The 19,562-nt window shown below is 37.1% G+C and overlaps 1 protein-coding gene and 1 pseudogene across 1 annotated transcript; one reads left to right on the top strand and one right to left on the bottom strand.

Moving 5' to 3' along the window:
- The first annotated feature begins 13,141 nt into the window (after positions 1-13,141).
- On the top strand, positions 13,142-14,391 carry LOC147487685 (uncharacterized; annotated as a pseudogene).
- A 1,106-nt stretch (positions 14,392-15,497) lies between these two features.
- Positions 15,498-19,085, bottom strand: LOC147487684 (phenylalanine ammonia-lyase 1-like). Its single transcript, XM_086571889.1, is given in 4 exon segments — positions 15,498-15,954; positions 15,957-16,637; positions 16,640-17,436; positions 18,550-19,085. Coding segments are annotated over 4 exon segments (2,133 nt in total). The 5' UTR covers positions 18,939-19,085; the 3' UTR covers positions 15,498-15,688.
- Between the last annotated feature and the right edge of the window lie 477 nt (positions 19,086-19,562).

Below are 19,562 nucleotides of genomic sequence, written 5' to 3'. Positions count from 1 at the left end.
ATAGCCTAAAGCCTTATATGAGCTAAACATTTGAGAAATGACACAAGGGAGAAGTAAAACTGATAGAGAAATCACACGCCCACTTGCTTGATCACTAAACCATATCCTAAGTGAGAATTTAGGCCGCTTTTTGATCGATATAGCCGTAAATTCAAACCTATGAATTATTTTCCGCTAGTCGCCACTCGAGCCTCTTATTTAGCCTTCCATACACCACAATTCCTTTACCCCTGCTACAAAAAAAACAAAACAAAAAAAAAAAAAAAAGAAATAAATCAACCTACCCAATTTAGAATAAGTCCGAATAATAGAATGAGTGAAGAAAGAAGAAGAGAAAACCTCGTGGTAAACAAAAATTGTTAGTTGCTTCCGTAAAATAAAGAAAAGAAGTTTCCATCCAAAGAAAAGAAAAATAGAAATAAAATAAAAACTCCAAAAAAAAAATAATAATAAAGGGAGTCAAAAGCCAAAGAAAAGAAAAAAAAAAAAATATGGCTAAGGATGGAAACAAAGTGTAGAAGCAAAAAGAAAATAACAAGGTTTTCTAAGTTACATAATACGGAAGACTCTATTATCTCGTGACTTGTCCTTTGAATATCCATTTCCTTCCTTCTTAAACCATCTCCTAATCCCCGTAACACCTAATAAAGACCTCTAGCTCAATTAGGAATAAAGTTAGTGTGATAGTAAGTGGCGATGTGTTTGATCGACCCCGCTTCCTTTGTTGTCATTGAGATTGTAAGGTAAAGTGTGCCCACTGCATTAATCGGAGTAGCTAAACTTGAGTGGAAAAATCGAGTGTTGTTTCTTGACTATTATTGTGAGAACCTACTTAAGGACGCTTATTCCGAAGTTCTCGAAAACAAACCTCGCTAAACATTTTATAGTACTACCATCAGGTATATGTTTATTGTAGATGATAGATTATTATGCATATATTAACTTAGGGTTTTGACTTGGTTATTCTTATTCAATTGCTAGAGAGATGTATAGATAGTTGAGCATGAATAAGGAAACAATAGTTTTATTTTCTTAGTCGCCAGAAGATATAGATGAAGTTTGTGAGTACCTTCACCTGAAAACTCTCACGAGGTTATAACTCGGCCCACTAGGGAATTCCTAGTGGTTTAAGGCCTTGTTGCATATGGTCAATGCAATCGCACTCAAAAAACGAGAGTAGTTAGAACTCCATTTTTGGTCACTTATTCTAATTTCTCATCTTTTTTGCTGGTGACAAGCAAAATGTCGCTTGGGGTGGTTTGATAAGAGCCCAAAACTGTAGTTTTAACCCCTTAATAATCATACCGTTAGACCAATTATGTGAATAATAAGTAAGAGTTAACACCGACACGCTTTTTTATGCATTTCGTGCTTCAAAGTCCATTATGTGCGAAAATGTGCCACTTTAGCGAGATAAAGGAGCAAAAGTCGCAGAACTTCCGAATGCCATATCTTTGGACTCAGACCTCGAATTTGGGCCTACCTTATGTCAAAACGACCGCTCGAAAAGAGCTTTGCAATGGTCCAAGCCTTGACCCAATCAGAGGAGCAGAAGTGGACGAAAAGTCTGTTGAAGCCAACTGCAGCTGAAGAGGCCTTTTGGATCGAAGACTGGGTTTTGGGCCCGATTCTTCCGCCCAAAACATGGCTCCAAGCCCATGCACGATTTTTGGATCTGAATGTATAAAAACAAAAGCTTAGTTCATTGTTAATGGTAGATAGATAATGGTAGATAGTTAGGTTAGAAAATAAATTAGATTAGTTAGCCTCCATTAAACCTTAGTTCTAGATCTAGTTTTTATATTAAAGTAATTAGTTTTATTCTTGTTTTAAATTTAGTATTGAATGATTGTTCTCCCTTGAATTAGATAATAAAATAGTTGTTCTTGATTCAATTTCGATTTGTCAATTACAATTGTTAGATCTAATTTCATTTACTACTTGTTATTCAATGCTTAGTTGTTAATTAGATTTTTGTTATTGTTTAATTTAGATTAGTTAAATTTCATAAAGTTAGAATCTTTATATTATGTTTAGTTTAGATTCAATGGGAAATGTTAGTTTAATGAATCAAGGCTAAAACCTCCATTGTAGGGGGGTTGATGAAGCCTTGATGAAAACTTAATTGTTAGTGTAGAATTGTTTGTAGATTCTATTCCACTCTAGAAAGTCGTGTTTCGGCCATGAGAATGGGTGGACGATTTCACATGCTAGTTAGTACTCTGTAGAAATGCCATGAACACTAGGGATTAGAACTCGAATTTCTTGCCGTAAAGAACGGAGAGAATCGAGATACAAGAATCTATACTAGGTTATTAAGTTGGATTCGAGGTGGATTCAATTCCCTCTAATCCTTTATCTAGATTCAAAAACAAGCATATTTCCATAGTATTCAGTGAGTTAAATTCAACGTAGACTCATTTTAGTTTCATCGTGAGTATAACACCCTTCGTGAAAGCTCTCATTGACTTAAGAGCTTACTAGTTAGACTTAGAAAACAATCCATGCTAGGGAACTAGGAGTGGAACGAACTTCGTACTCCATTTAGTGCAATTCGCATTGAGAGTAGAAGATTTGATAATCAACCACGTAAAAGGAAAAGTTCTAGTTTACTTACGTTTTGGATTCGTAGTTCATTTCGTAGGTAGACTATACATCATTTTACATTTATCAGCCACCAATAAGGTGATTTTGACCAACTTAAAGAGGCGTTTGACTGGCGCCAAAGGAAATTGGGTCAAGGAGTTACCAGCTGTCTTGTAGGCTTATAGGACAATGCCAAAATATTCAACTGCATTATCACCTTTTAACCTTGCATATGGTGCTGAAGTAGTCTTCCCTACGTAACCCATTTCCAAGACATCTCAAATCCGTTCTGTTGAAACAGGTTCTAATGACACTACTTTGGCTCAGTTAAAAGCTCTTATTGATGAGGTTCAAGCATGAGGGACTACAACAAATTTTATTAAATATCAAGCCGACATGAAATGGAACTACGACAAGAAGATCCGTCCCTAAGTCTTTTGCTCTCTCAAGAATGGGTTCTCTCAGAAAACCCAAAGCTTGTAGAATTAGGAAAGTTTGGAGAAAATTGGCAAGGACCCTACATCATAGATCGTCCAAAGATCTAAGGGGTCATATTTCCTCCGTACTATTTCTGGAAGAATGATAGAGAAGCCATGGAATGCTTACCACCTTCGCAAGTTTTACCATTAGGAATTTTTTGCATTTTTACATTACTACATCAATAACAAATCTATCCATCTATGTAGTTCGTTCTATTTTATCCATCAATAAAGGCATTCAACTTCCATTCTCATATGTTTGGTTGTTATTTTACATTACTCTATTCTTCTGTACTCTTACTTTCAACAATGTCATTCATTAACGTTCATTCTAGAAAGGTCATCCATATTATGCCTTTTTCGGTCCAAGTAAGTCGCATTCATGCCTATTTGACGGAAATCCGAGTCAATAAGATGGTTATTCTTGCTCGGAACAATTATTGCAATACTCCCACAGTACAATATCCATGCTAATTCCACTACTAAGGCAATGACGTTGTGTTTTAGTTTGGTCCCAAAGTAAGATGCGGTGACGACTTTGCACCTGTGGACAACCCAATAGTTGTCGCCTTTGCTTCACGCTCGATACAAATATTTTGACACTTGAATAGCTAGATTCAAAGGGGACGATCATGTCCCCTTTACCTTTCAATAACTTTCTCCAATGGTTTTATATTGGGGGTGTTTCTCTCTACATGGGGGCTCTCATTCTTTTTCATTTCAACTACATAAATCAACAACACCGGTTTTCCAGGGTATGTATGTTATCCGACATCACAATGATATTCAATTGTCAACACATACTTTATTTTATTTTCATAAAAAAGAATTTTTAGCTCTATGGTATTACAAACGACAATCACATGATCATTGGTTTGGGCAAATCCAATGGCTTCTTTACCAACTTTTCGCATATACAACTCATGCAAATCTTTGTAATTCATCTTCTCACATTCTAGTTCATCTCCCATTTCTGTTAAAGTCTCTGTCAGTTGTCTTATAGACGATTCACAATATTCCATTTGCACGTGATCTTGGCCAAGCCGCTCGTTTAAATCTGTCATTCGCTTGTTATTTTTCTCTACCTCTTTTTGCGCACATTTAAGTTCCTGATCTTTGGTCGCCACGAGTGACTTCAATTCTATCACATCTGCTTTTAAGTGTTTGTGTTCTTTCATTATCTCATAGGCTTTCCCAAATTCTTCGTACGATCTCTGCTCTGCTTCTTCCGTCTGCTCGGTTAAGTCTTTGTTTTCGTCTTCTACTCTCTGTTGGTTCCGCTTAACGCTTTGTTTGCTTCTTCCAATTTTCAGTTGAGTATCTTCACTTTCTTTATTTCTTCTACGGCATTGACTTCATTCGGAACGATACTTTTTTTCGCCACTTTTTCATGAATTTCTTTGGCCCGTACTACCGCCATTTTAACCTACGGCAAAAAATATCTGATTTTATCAATCTTTCAGACTTAAACACAAGTTTGCAATAACTGATAAAAAAAAATACTATCATACCTGGTTCATACTATCGAAAATCATTGACATCGCTTCCTCACGTATATTCTCCGATGTTCTCCTCGTATTTTGGTCACATTCTTGATATTTTTGAGCCCCCTCCATTGGCGTGGTCCCCTGGCGATCCCTTCACTTCGCGGCCTTCCAAACTTGCCCATCTCTCGCTTCATCTACCAATTTCATCGGTTTTGTGTTGGACACAAATATCTTTACTGTCCTAACGCAATAGTAAAATTCAACGGTCAACTTCATCAAGTAATCGTTATTCTCGTGATTTTCCTCCATGAGTAGTATTACCCCGACAAGATTTGCCAATCGGTCGTTGGATTCTTTGCTCTTGCATTTTGCTTTGCCGCTTTGTTTTCTTTCACCGACTTTGTGTTCTTTCGTTTGCACTATCTTTTGCAAGTATCAATCGCTTTCGTTCTTTTCCCAGCCTTATTCTTTTCTTGTATATACCAAACCAGAGCGAGATATTACATCTCCCCACACTTTTACATATCTATGTTTTCTACCGTACATACCTTTTCCTCTTTGTGTTGAGAATGTATTATTTTTCGTCTGGGCTGTTTTGTGCATTGTAGTCTCGTCCCTCGAGGCACCATACATTGTGACATTGGTTGTCTCTCTTGGTCTCCGTTCGCCCGTTTTCTTGTGGAACATCTTCTTTTGTACAATTCGCTATTTGTATTTGGCAAGCTCAGCACTAATTCTCGCTTTGTTAATTCCGCTCCATCTTCTTTTTTTCACTATCGCTATCGGCGCCAAATATTGCATTTCGATACTCTTTACTCTTTCTTCGCCATTTCACTATGTGTCTCCTCGACTAATCGTCGCGCTCGATACCCTATAGTGTCGGAATCAACAATATCATCAAAGTAGCTTAGATCTACCAATCTTTCATCAAAGACATTCATGAAAGAAGAAACGGTTGTTCTCCACTTCCTTGTCCAATTCAATGTCCGGTAGTATACTCGCTTTTTCTGTTAGACACAAAATAACTCATGTTAATCAACTGTTTACTATAGTACAATTTTCAATACTTATGTTTTGGCTTACCTCGAAATTTGTTCGGCACTTTAAACTCTGTCGGATTCCACTTCCCTCGCGAGCGGTACAGAAATCTATCCCATCCGGTATATACTTTTGGGAACCCTTTAAAACTTCGCTTGATTCTTGAATTCAACTTCAAATTTTATGTACCTTTTCGCCGTCGATGGGCTTTTGGTCATATCAACGCGAAGAATTCTTGAGCCCCGAACCTTCTATTAAATTCATTTTGTAAATGGTGCACTCTCATAAAGATTAACCAGAATGATATTGGCAGTTGTCCCGGTGTAATTTGCCACCACTCCAATAATTCTAGCTTTTTCTTTGCTCAACGGAATTGCACTCCTGCAATTTAATTGTGAGTACGCCATTACTACTTCATCCTCTTCGACTGTCGTTTCAAATTCATACACTTCGTCCATCTCAAATCTCTCGAGTGCTAATATTTTCCGTAGTTCTTTAAGTGACAAGCGCCGCGGTGTTATGTGTTCGTTTTATATCACCTTTCTTTCCACCTCACCAAGTCTATGATCGTCATCGATTTTTTTTCTTCTCGATTATCTTTCGCCCATATAATACGGTCGTTTCTACCTGGAAAAAAAAAACAACTGGGTCAGAAAGCTTAAAAACCTGGATCACCGGCTAGATTAAAGAAGCGCAGGTACGGTGCCCTTTCACCATCGGGCGGTGCACGGTATCATGTTTGTTGTATTAGTTTGAATATGGCTACCATCAAGATCGCTTCACTACTTTTTCCTCCACAAAGAGCTCATGAAGACAACCAACGTTAGATTTTTGTCGCCACCATATGATTCATGCAGAACATCCCGGGGAGAGTCCAACAGTTCAAAGACCATGAATAAAAAATAACAACTTACCGCTTACAAAATTTTCTTACCATAAAAGTCAAAACCTGCCGCTCGATGCAAAGTGTCCGCTCGATGGAAGCGGTATGGGTTTTATTGAAGCCGAGGAGCACCCATCTCGATATCCTTCCACCGATAGGAGAGAGATATTCGCTGCTTCTGCGAAACTAGTCCGGACAGTGCCCTCCACTTTCGAGACCCACGAACCAAGGGCCTTCGCCCAGAACCGCATGACCCATTCCCAACTTGGATCAGTAAGACGTAAACTTGCTCGCACAATCCCACCGAGAGAGGCACATCCGCCATAAGTTAAAACCCTCGTGAAACAAGATGAAGGGAGAGAGACGCACTGGCTTGGGTCGACGCCGAGGGAAGAATCAATGAGTTGTAAAACATCGTTGTTGGCGATATTGTAGTCGACATGTGAGTCGACAGAGCTTAAATCTCTTGTTTACTAGCTACCAAGCCTTGACCACGCTTTTGTTTAAATGAGAGTCATTGTTTTTCATGGATTGATATCGCGAGTCGCACCAAAGACTTATATAAGTTTTCCGAGTAAGTTTCCAGTGCTGGTGGGATTCTTCTCCAACTCCAACTTCATCTCTACTCTCAATTCTTATTTACTCCACATTCTTATCTCATCTGAACACTTTGAGTTCGATTAATGTTTAACTTCCTTTTATTACTATTATTACTATATTGCCTGATAAGAGCCCAAAACTGTAGTTTTAACCCCTTAATAATCATACTGTTAGACCAATTATGTGAATAATAAGTAAGAGTTAATACTGATTACGTGTTTTTATGCATTTCAGGCTTCAAAGTCCATTATGTGCAAAAATGTGCCACTTTAGCGAGATAAAGGAGCAAACGTCGCCAGAACTTCGAATGCCATATCTTTGGACTCAGACCTCGGATTGAGGCCTACCTTATGTCAAAACGACCGGCTCGGAAAGAGCTTTGCAATGGTCCAAGCGTTGCACCAATCAGAGGAGCAAAAGTGGACGAAAAGTCTGTGGAAGCCAACTGCAGCTGAAGAGGCCTTTTGGATTTGAAAGACTGGGGTTTTGGGCCCTCGATTCTTCGCCCAAAACATGGCTCCAAGCCCATGCACGATTTTTGGATCTGAATGTATAAGAACAAAAGCTTAACTCATTGTTAATGGCAGTTAGGTTAGGTAGATAAGTTAGAATAGAAAGTAGCCATGAAAATAGCTTCTAGATCTAGATTTAATTGTTTTATTTAATTAGTTTCAAATCCTTTATTAGATTAAACCTTTGAATCTTGTTCTTCATTTGATTAGATCAATAAAGTAGTATTTTTTTATCAATTTCGATTTTGTCATTTCCATTTCTAGATCTAATTTCAATTCTTGTTCTTATTTCATTTTAGTCATTAATTTAGATTTCATTATTGTTTAATTAAGTAAATTTCAATGCTTTATATTATGTTTAGTTTTAATCTAAATGGAAATGATTAAGGGAATGATTCAAGGCTAAACTCCATTAGAGGGGGTTGAGAGGCCTTGATGAAAGCTTGATTCCGTTTATCGTAGAGTCGTCGTAATTTCTATTCCATGCCAGAAATAATTAGTTCACCATGAGAATGGGTTTAATTGTTCACATGCTAGTTATAAATTGGTAGAAATGCCATGTGTAATTAGGAATTAGGAAGAACCGGTTGTTCGTGTAGCAGCTTCAATTCGATTACTTACGACTCGTCGCTAGTGGATTAAGTTGAGTTAAGGTGGATTCAATCCCCCTCTAACTCCTTATCATCGAATCAACGTAGCATTCCCTTAGTTGTCTGATAATCGACTAGTTGCATTTCGTGGGTAGTTGCATCGTAGTCTAGTTTGTAATTCGTAAATCTCTCATTGACTTAAGAACGATTTCTTAGACTTAGAAAACAATCCATGCTAGGGAACTAGGAGTGGAACGAACTTCCTACTCCACTTAGTGCAATTCGCATTGAGAGTAGAAGCTTTGATAAACAAAGGCTCTAAAGTCCTGTTTTAGTTTACTTACGGATTGAATTCATCGTTTATTTCGTAGGTAGACTATTCATTTTAACTTTTATCATTGCCCCTGCATATGATTTCAACGGTCTAATCCTGGTATCGCTATTCTGGTGGCACACATCGTCGAAATCAACTTTTGTAGTATTGTCACGTAATGCGTTCGGTACAGTTTTCGGCAATCAATTTCTTTCGAAATTTTTTCTGTTCATTTTTCAGCCATTTTTTTTTAACTACAATGTGTCCCGTATACGTTAGTTTGATATTATTTCATTTTCGATAATTTATGAATTTTTTACGATTGTTCATTTTCCTATCGTTTACGTTCACACGACACTTTGTTATACATTCCACTTACTCTTTTCTTATTTCCAGTTTTCCTTGATTTTTCTTCTCTTTTTTGCCATGTGCACTTTGTTCGCATGCCGGCAGTGTTTCGACCCCCACCTACGTGGCAAACGTCCATTAGTAGGGGTCTCTATTTTATTCATTTAATTGACAGGGCTAAAGCCCAATTTGCAATACCATGGATGTACAGGCCCATTAACTCATGTGTCTAAGGGTGAACCTTAACCACATGGCTTGCTACTAATGTACATTGATTTATGTCCAGATTCATTTCTTATCAAAGAGATAATTATCAGTTGAGAGTTATAGTCTATCACAATTACTCAAGCTACAAGATTACTTGAGCTACAAGGACTCTCTACTCTACCTCTATAAATACCAAACTATTTTTCATAAGGAACTACGTGGAAACTTGATCCCTAGAGAATAGATCTTGGGTACGTAGGCAGCCATTATTTGGTTCAGTTTTATCTCCTCCAACATCAAATTCCTCTGTTTCTTAGTGTGTTCTTTATCATTGCTCTCGTTGTGTGGAAGCAGTTTACTGCCGAAACACCTATAAATAGCAAGTCCAATACACTCACATTTTCTACACATTGGACACTTCAATAGATCAAATCAAGTTTTTTTTTCCTTTAAGTTTCTCAAACTTCTTCATTTCCTAGACACCATCACAACCATTTGGGCATAGTGTTCGCACGGGGCAATACCTGTCCCAATGATTCGATCTTTTTACTACAACACTTACACAATCCAAAGTCTCCACATATCTGACTAAAACCAAGACAGGGATCATACATGCATTTCAAAAATTTATGTTCTTCACCATCTTCGTATTAACTCCTATGTATGAGGATATAACTATGGCACTTTGGTGCTCTAGGACACCTTGCATTCAAATACTTACATGACAATACAAGGCCGGTGTTTCTTAGAGTTGCAAATTTGACACGTTGAGTTGCTTTGACTACCATGGTTTGCTTTGACAAGGAGGAATAAGCCATCAAAAATCATAAATCAATAAGGGTTTTGGAGAAAAAGATTTTAGAGATGGAGTATGGAGGATGTAGAAGCTAAAGATAGGTATTTGAGGAAGTACAGTTCAAGTGGCGCGAGACAATTGCACTGGTGCGTGGGTAGGTCACATACAACTTTGGCGCTTTGAGGTTTCTATTTGTGACCAACCTAGAGTTGGCACCGATTTGTGAATAGAATTTGTCATTTTTGTTTACAAAATTTGCGGATTTGTGAACACCACCTAGAGATGCTCTAAGGGGCTTCAATGACCCCTAGCTAGGGAAATAAAAATAAAAATAAAATAAGGATGAGTAAGAAATTTTGGCTTGTTAAGCTCACTGAACTAAGGTTACACATGATAACTTTGATCATATTATTAACAAATTTTGTGCTCTTAACTAGAGCTCAATGAATAACTATGCTTGTGACTATAGTGGTAGAATTTGGATTATTTGGGGCTTAGTATTTTCTCATGCAAAATGAATTATGAAGTCATAATAGATTATTAATCATATAATGGATTCTTATAACAAGAACTCTCAAGGAGAAAAAAAGGAAGAAAAAAATTACTCTCAAACCCACCTTTTTTTTTTTATAATCACTCACAAGGACCTAATAAATTTTAGGACAACTATACTTTTATGCGAAATAAAAATGTCACGAGTGGTAAAAAGTCAAGTTTACCCCTATCATGAAATAAAAAATGACCCGACCTAACCAAAATGACCCAACATATGTAGTATGAACAATCATTGTTGGTGAGAACACTGTTGAGTATGAACAATCATTGTTCATACCTCAATTTAACATAATGTATGATCAGAAGAAAACATCTATTGGAGTATAAACAATCATTGTTCTTATCTATTTGGGGTATGAACAATCACTCATACCTCAACATAATTTATGATCAAGAAGAACATTTATTGAGTATGAACACTCATTGTTCATATACATATTTGGGTATGGGTCATAGCTCAACATAAGCTATGAACAATCATTGTTCATTCCTTAACATAATGTATGATCAAGAAAAACACTTATTAGAGTATGAACAATCATTGTTTATACATATTTGGGGTATGAACAATTACTATTTATATTCTCAACATGAGCTATGAACAATCTCTGCTCATACCTCAACATAATGTATGAAGTATGTTAACTTATTTGGGGTATGAACAAACAATGTTCATACATGAGGTAATACCAAAACGACAGAAAAGATAAAAGTGGAAGATATTAATTTCAAATCCGGGTTATTTGTCCTTGAGGGTTATTTTTCACGCGAAAATTGGGTTTGTGAGTGATTTCGATAAAAAAGTGTCCTTGAGAGTGATTTTAGTCTTATAATCAGGGTCGGCCCTAGGCAAGGCCTTGCATAGGGCCCCCAGTTGTTTGCTAAATCTAAAGGCCCCGTCCGCCACTTAAACCTACTACTGTGTCAACTTAAAAGTTGATTTAGCCTACCAAAAAAAAGTCCACTTGCACAAAAGTCCGATTCAACGTAAAAGAAAACAAAACCCAATTTTCTTTCTGCGTATTATCTTCCCTCTTTTTAGCCTTTGTTTTTCACCTTTCTAAATTCATAAAGGGTTTTTTCATCCGATATTTGATATTTCTAATTTCTTATTTTTTTATAATCCAAAACAATCCTTTCTTTTTTAAGTTCCCATGTGCTTTAGTTAGGGATTATTTAATATGAACAAGGCATGGTTCGTTGGTGTTGTTGGTGCTTTCACTGCTTTTTTTAGAGGAGGGATTATTTAATTTCTCCTGTTGTTTGTTCAATTGGATGTTAAATTATTTGAATAAGTTATCCGTTATCATTCATCAAGTTTCAAGTAGACAAGCGCCAAGCTACTTTAATGGAATTGTGAAAAAGACGTATTAGCTAGACTATCAGGTTGTTGTTTTTCTTTGGATTTTTCGAATGGCGGGGACTAGAGCGTATCCATCTGGTAATGAGAAAAGGAAAAAGAAACAAAGAATGGAAGCATTGGCTCAATCTCAAGCAGGAGCTATAAAAAAATTCTTTGCGACTATGAAACAAGCAGAGAGTTCAAATGCAAATCCTGTTAAGGAGATACATGAGAATGACAATGGCAATGGAAAAGAAGTAAATGATGAACAAATGCTTGAGGAACATCAAGGGTTGATAAATGAGGAACGAATTAATGAAGGGTTTGAAGAATTGGTAAATGAGGAACCGGTTAATGAAGAATTGGATAATGTGGAATCTAAAAATGTGGTGATTGAAGAACATGCACAAGCCGATAATGATTATGAAGGACCGGTGAATTCTTATGATCAAAGAAATTGGAATAAGATTGACCAAAAATTTAGAGACTTACTTGTACAAAAGGGTCCAGTAAGAGATCATAGTCGTAATTTTCCTAGAAATTATGAAAAGAGACGATTTTCTTCCTCTTATTACACTCGACATTTGGAGAATAGGGAGAAGCAAGATAGAAGTTGGCTCGAATATTCACATGCTTTAGACAAGGTATATATATATTGTTTTTTATGTAAATTGTTCAAGCAAAATGGAAAGTCTACTCTGTTAACTGATAAAGGATATGACATTTGGAAAAATCTTACAACAAGGCTTAAACAACATGAGCAACATCCTAAGCACAAAAAACGAATTAAATATTGGATTGAATTGGTGGATCGACTAGACAATAATGAAACTATTGATAAACATCTTCAGGATCAGATTTCAAAGGAAAGATAACATTGGAGGGAATTTTTACAGTGGGTACTTGTTGTTGTGAAAACTCTTGCTAAGAATAATTTGCCATTTCACGGGAAGCATGAGAAGACTTATGAAGAGAACAAAGGACTTTTTTTTAGTATAATTGAAATGATGGGTAAATTTGATCCTGTTATCCAGAAACACCTCCAACGTATCCAAAAGCATGAAATTCATCATCATTACCTTGGTCACAAGATTCAAAATGAATTGATAGAAATGTTGGCAGGTGAGGTTAAAGGTGCGATAGTGAAGAAAATCTAATATGCAAAGTATTTTTCAGTCATCCTTGATAGTACACCTGATATAAGTCATGAAGAACAAATGTCTCTTATTATACGGTGTGTGGATGTTTCAACAAGTCCAATGAAGGTGGAAGAATATTTTTTAGAATTTTGGAAGGTGGATGGCACATCGGGTCTGGGACTTTTAATAAACCGAAAGATATGCTAGATATTCTTGAACTCGACATTGGTAATATTAGAGGCCAAGGTTATGATAATGGATCCAATATGAAAGGGAAACACAAAGGTGTACAAAATAGATTGCTCAAAGTTAATCCTAGAGCATTCTATACTCCATGTGGTTGTCACACACTTAATCTTGCTCTATGTGATATGGCAAACTCTTGTCCAAAAGTTGTATCTTTTTTTTAGTCAGATCTTTTTTTTTGGGTGCAACGATATATTCGGTGTTTTCTTCATCTACAAAGCGGTGACAAGTTTTTAAAGATAAGGTTCAAGGTGGTCTTACTCTTAAGACATTGGCACCAACACGTTGGGAAAGTTGTTTGGACAGTGTTGCCGCGATAAAAGAGCAGGCTCCACAGATTCGAGATGCTTTACTTTGGTTGATACTAGTGATGATCCAAAGACAAAGAGTGATGCTGAGTCTTTAGCAACACACGAGCTGGAAAATTTTGAATTCTTGGTTGGCATGATTATTTGGTACAATGTATTGTTACAATTTAACTCTGTTAGCAAACTCTTGCAAAAGGAAGACATGCACATGGATGTAGCTATAAAGAAGTTGGAAGGGCTCATTTCATATTTTGAAAGGTATAGATTAACTGGATTTGATGAGGCTATGGTGGAGACTAAGGAGATCGCGACTGCCATGCAAGTTGAACCTGTTTTTAGTGAAAAATGTATCATTCGTAGAAAGAGACAGTTTGATGAGAATGCTTCTTGAAGAATCCTGTCTATCTGAAGAGTTGTTCGTGAGTCCACTACTTTATATATATAGTTGACTAAGCTCTTTCTTCATTAAGGAGTCGATTTGAAGAATTTCAAAATTTGAAGGAACTTTTGGATGATTTGGAGAAGTTGAAGTCCGCAAATAATACTAGTTTAAAAGCTTCTTGTGAGAACCTTGAAAAGTATCCGAAGCACAACACAAAGATCGATATTGATGGGAGGGAGTTATTTTCCTCGAACTACAGATATTGAGAGAAGATTTGCCAGAAAGCATAAAGAAAGTAGTTGATGTGTTAGATCATTTGAAGTTAACAACTAGTTGTTTTCCAAATGCATGGATTTCTTGTAGAATATTAGTAACCATACCAGTCACAATTGCATCTGGAGAAAGAAGTTTTTCAAAGTTGAAATTGATAAAATCTTACCTTCGGTCAAGCATGTCACAAGAAAGATTGAATGGGTTAGCTATGTTGTCCATTGAGAAGGGATTAGTGGAGAAAATTGACTATGCAAGCGTAATTAGTGATTTCGCAAGTAAAAATGCTTCAAGATCTATTTTTGATTAATAGTAGCTTATTAGTGTACCTTTCTTTTTTAGTTTTATTGTGTTAAGAGTACTCTGCGATGCTTGGTCCATGGGGTTAGGTTCCATGTCCTCCCCTTGGGCAGTCAGAAGTGATTTGGTAAGAAAAAAATATTTTGCGAGTTTTGTTGTTATTTTTTATTTTTATTAATATATAGGCCCCATTTTCGGGAGCTTGCATAGGGCCCCTTGAAACCCAGGGCCCGCCCTGCTTCTAATTGTTGGCAAACGGGCTCCATTGTTTCAATTGCAATCTAGTTCTACTATCTATATACTAAAACAGAGACTTTTAATGGAGGATTTTCTCTCTTATGTGACACTCTAATATGAGAGTTAGCATTTTTTTTCTCTCCTATGTGATACTCTAATATGAAAGATAGTCTTTTTTAATAGTCTATAATCCTACGTACATGGAACCTCTTTGGAGAGTTTGAATGTATTTATAATTCTTATATTTAGAGAGTTTGAGTGTATTTCCAATTCTTATATATTTGATCAAATAAAATATATAACTCATAAACTAGTTATAATTTTTTATATAATTTAGATAAGAGAGCTGTCCACGTTGATAATTAATTGCTATAAATACGCCTATACCAGGAGTCCTTCTTATTAATATCCGAATTTAAATGTGTTTTACGAAATTATTAGCTTTTGATTCAAAAGAAAATTTGTTTACAAGTCTAATTATAAAAAGGGAACTTTTTATTGTTATTTTACGAAACAATAATATTCGTAACATTCATAAGCAAAATGTTTAAAAGATCCCGGGCTTATGCGGTATGTATGCCCCGGGTCCAAAATATAGTTAATTCCAAAACGGTTGTCAAATTTCTCAGTCTGGTCAGGAGGACAACTTTTATGAATAATAAATACAGTTTTCTTATTTGGTTTTAAGAATGGATACTGGATAGTCCTTCCCGTTGTCTGAAAGCCGAACTGCTAAAGCCTAATGGTGCCCATAAGTCGCCTATGGGAATTTCTCTATTGATCTTCACATCTCAATTAGAGATGACAGTGTTACGGACATATCGTATCAAATATTTTGAATGATCTGTATAGTACATCATCAATGCAAAGATATGTCAATGTTCAAAGAAACTAACTTTATATATAATTTAAAATCAATAGACATCATTAAGGGTCCGGAGATCACATTTTTCCGGTATAGACATGGTGTTCTTATGAATACATGGTATATCTTACGACATGGACATTGAAGAAGACTAAAAAATCCCCGTAATCAAAACCAAATAATTTCAAATGAAGCTGTGAATGTACTAACAGATTGGAAGTGGTTCACCATTCCAGTCACTTAGGCAATCGAGAAGGGGATCAATGATCTTCCCTTCGCACATTGCTGTAAAGACCTTGTCGAACACCTCGCCTGGCGATTGGACCATCTCCCCAGTCAGTAATCCAGTTCCCAACTCCTCCCTCACAAACTTGTACAATGGGTATGACCTGCACTCTTTTATCTGGTTAGCAATTGCCAAGGTACCAGTCTCGTACGAGTTTCTTGCGCTTTCAACTTCCTTAGGCAAAAGGCTTTTAGTTCCTCCTCGAAGGCACTAATCTTTTGGAAGATTGAGTTGTCAAAGTTCCTTTCTTGGTCTCCATTGTTCAATGCATGTTCAATAAGGACTTGCCTTAGTTTTTGCATTAAGGGGTATGTTGCGCTGCATGGGTCGTCGATGTAGGCAAAGACATACTCACGATCAATAACCTTGAGCAAGTCCTTTTCACAAAACCTTGAAGGATGAAGTTCGCCGTTAACACCCGTTGCTAGAACTTTCATAGCTACTTGGCTCACTGTGTTCTTGACTGTGCTCTTTAAGTTCTCCTCCAAATGCCTCAGGTCGATTGCTTGGCATAGTGCAACCAAGAAGCTTGTAGACATGAGCTTCAAAATGTCGACTGCTTCAGCAGTTTTCCTGGAAGAGATTAAGCCCAAGGAGTTCACATCTTGATTGTGTTGTTCTGCACTTTGAACATGATTAGTTACTGGATTAGCAAGGAACTGCAGTTCAGAACAGTAGGAAGCCATTGCAATCTCGGCACCCTTGAAACCATAGTCCAAGCTTGGATTCCTACCACCAGATAGATTTGAAGGCAACCCGTTGTTGTAAAAGTCATTAACAAGCTCAGAGAATTGCGCAAACATTAGCTTCCCAATCGATGCAACTGCCAATCTTGTGTTGTCCATTGAGACTCCAATAGGAGTCCCTGGAAGTTCCCACCATGCAAGGCCTTGTTCCTTGACACATCAATCAATGGATTATCATTGACAGAGTTGATTTCTCGTTCAATGGATTTGGTTGATGATCGAATGACTTCAATGTGAGGTCCTAGCCATTGTGGAGAAGTACGAAGAGCATACCGGTCTTGCTTAGGCTTTTGTAAGGGATCAATTTCATGTAGCTTCTTAGCTGCTTTCACATAGGAACTACCATCCAAAATGTGTTCCATAATGGCTGCAGCCTCAATTTGACCCGGGTGGTGCTTCAGTTTGTGTGTCAAATGGTCCGTAAACTCGGGTTTACCTTGCATGACTTCAGCGAAAATCGCTGATAGGACTTCTGAGAGAAGGGCTAGAATGTTGGCATCAAATAAAACTATTGAAGCTAGGCCTGATCCTACTGCAGTGCCATTAACAAGTGCAAGACCTTCCTTGGGCTGTAATTCAAAGAATCCACTATTGATCTCAGCCAATTTAAAAGCTTGTTGAGCATCAAGAGATTGACCGTTGGGCCCGGCAGCTTTGGAATTGGGCCGTCCAGTTAGAAGCCCAGCAATGTAGGACAGAGGAACTAGATCACCTGAAGCAGTGATTGTGCCCCGAAGTGGTAAGCATGGGGTGATGTTTTGATTGAGAAACTTGGTTATTGCTTCCAATATTTCAAAACGGATGCCTGAGTATCCTTGTAGAAGTGTGTTGATCCGGACCAACATTGCTGCTCTTGTTGCATGCTGGGGAAGTGTGTGGCCAGATTCAGTCCCATTCCCAAATACTCCAGCGTTCAAGAATCTGATCCAACAAGTTTCAAACAAAAAGAATAGCAATTGAGCTGAAGTGATATATAATAAGAGAATAAACCATTATATCGCATTAAGTAAAGGCTACGCTTATAAAATTTAATTATTTTTTCTTTCTGAAATAAAGTTGGGTCATAATATCGTGGATTAGTTAAAAAGAAAAGTTGGGCGAAGAATAAAATCGATGCTGAAGCAAAGCATGTGCATATAATTGTTTATGTACTTCTGAAAAAAAGTGCATATCCCATGTATTTGCGGATATTCTTTACTTTAAAAGACACGCTCACACGCCGAAGTGGGTACGCGACTACACGGCAGCACTCTTAAAAGCTGCATACCTTTCTCTGAAATGTCCACAATACCCCCGGATGTCAAATGGTTGTCGGCAAATGTCAGCACAAGTATTAAAGTTTCACTGCTCCGCTTAGAAACTAGTAGAATACAAGAAGTTTCTCTAGGCGCAATATTGACTTGGCTTGAGGATTTGGCATACGGCCGGCATACCATGTCTCATTTCAAGTTTTCGTAATAAGTCAAATTATGACCAATTGACTAAGAGGTTGACGTGCACCCCTCTAAAGGTACAAAATACTTGTTTTTGGAGTGTTATCTAAACTGATATTAGGAACACAATCACTAATTCATTTGTTTGGAGAGTAGGTACTAGTCCATTCCTAGTTCTGAGTTCTGACATGCGGTTGTTTTTTAAAATCAGTCCCGTGATAATCTGCCAAATAATATTTGTTTGTTAATTAGATTATATACACGCTATAGCCTATAGGAGCATAGGATCTACTCTTCCTGTAGGTCCCGCATATCCGATATAAATGGCTAAGTTCTTTTTTGGTAAACATAACTGACTCAGTTGGGTGCCTCTCAAGTCACCTACCTGTCTTTAGAATTACAACCAGAAGAAATAAAGATTTTCATAAAGATATATTTATGAAAATCTTTATATTGCCATTGTGTTATATATTTATGAAACATAACTGACTCAGTTGGGTGCCTCTCAGAAGAAATATATTTGGTAAACATAAAACTTGTGATCATTCTTCAAAGAGTTGAATAATATGGACAAACCTATCAAGTTACAGACATAGCTCACCTAATGAGTTCATTCTGAAGTGCACCTCCTTGTTTAGTTCTTCTGTGAGAAGTTGAACCAAATCCAGTTGTAACACCATAGCTATCTGTGCCATTATTCATGCTGTCCATCACCCAATCACTACTTGCTTTCACTCCTGCTCTAGCTGACTCAGATAACTCAACCTTCACATTTGCACCATGTGCAGCAATTCCAGCCACTTGAGATATAGTAAGTGTCTCACCTCCAAGTTTGACAAGTGGTTTTCTGAACTCTGCCACCATTTTCTTAACTTCATCAAGGTGACTTCCTTTTAATGACTCAGCTGCCATACCCCAGTTCAACGGGTCTTTGTTATTATTAATGCACAGACTCTCAGCACCATTACCATTTTGATGAATGCTAGTCATGTTCTTCAACAGTAAACACACAACACAATGGCAATATATAACCAAAATATATATGCACAAGCAATGAAGTTTCAAGTTTAGGTATGTAGTGAAAAAAAGCCAAAACAAGATCAAGCTGTTAAGATCTTTGTATCTTAAATAACAAAATAAGAGACAGCAGGAAAACAAAAGAAAGAAAGCAGGAAAACTGATGGGCTTGTAAGGAAAGGTAAAGGGTTTGGTTGTTGTATTGTGTATAAGAGAGGAAAGATTAGATATTCCTGAGTCTTGTTCAACTACTTTTGCAACTTTAAATAGAGCTGTTGGCTCACCGAGTGGTTTGGTGAGAATGCCCGAAATGTTAGTTGAATTGAATCGCTGACCGTTAGATTATTCATGTCATCTAACGGTAAGGTATATTGACACGTGGTCTCAATGACTGGTGCGAGTCGGGAGGAACGAACGTGGGTTTTTGCTCGTCAAGGATAACGCCTGTAGTTGGTGAGGAGTTTTATTTTGCTGCAAATTAAAACGCGATAGACCATACTTATTCGATCTCTAAGTATTCCTGCATACCAAGTAATTATATCAACTGAAGTGATTATTCTCGACATATTGAATTTCGATTTGGACTACACTTCACTC

Source organism: Coptis chinensis, chromosome 7 (genome assembly GCF_015680905.1).
Source record: "Coptis chinensis isolate HL-2020 chromosome 7, ASM1568090v1, whole genome shotgun sequence".
NCBI classification, from domain to species: domain Eukaryota; kingdom Viridiplantae; phylum Streptophyta; class Magnoliopsida; order Ranunculales; family Ranunculaceae; genus Coptis; species Coptis chinensis.
Note: the sequence above shows the minus strand (reverse complement) of the source record. Positions and strands in the feature narration are given on the sequence as shown.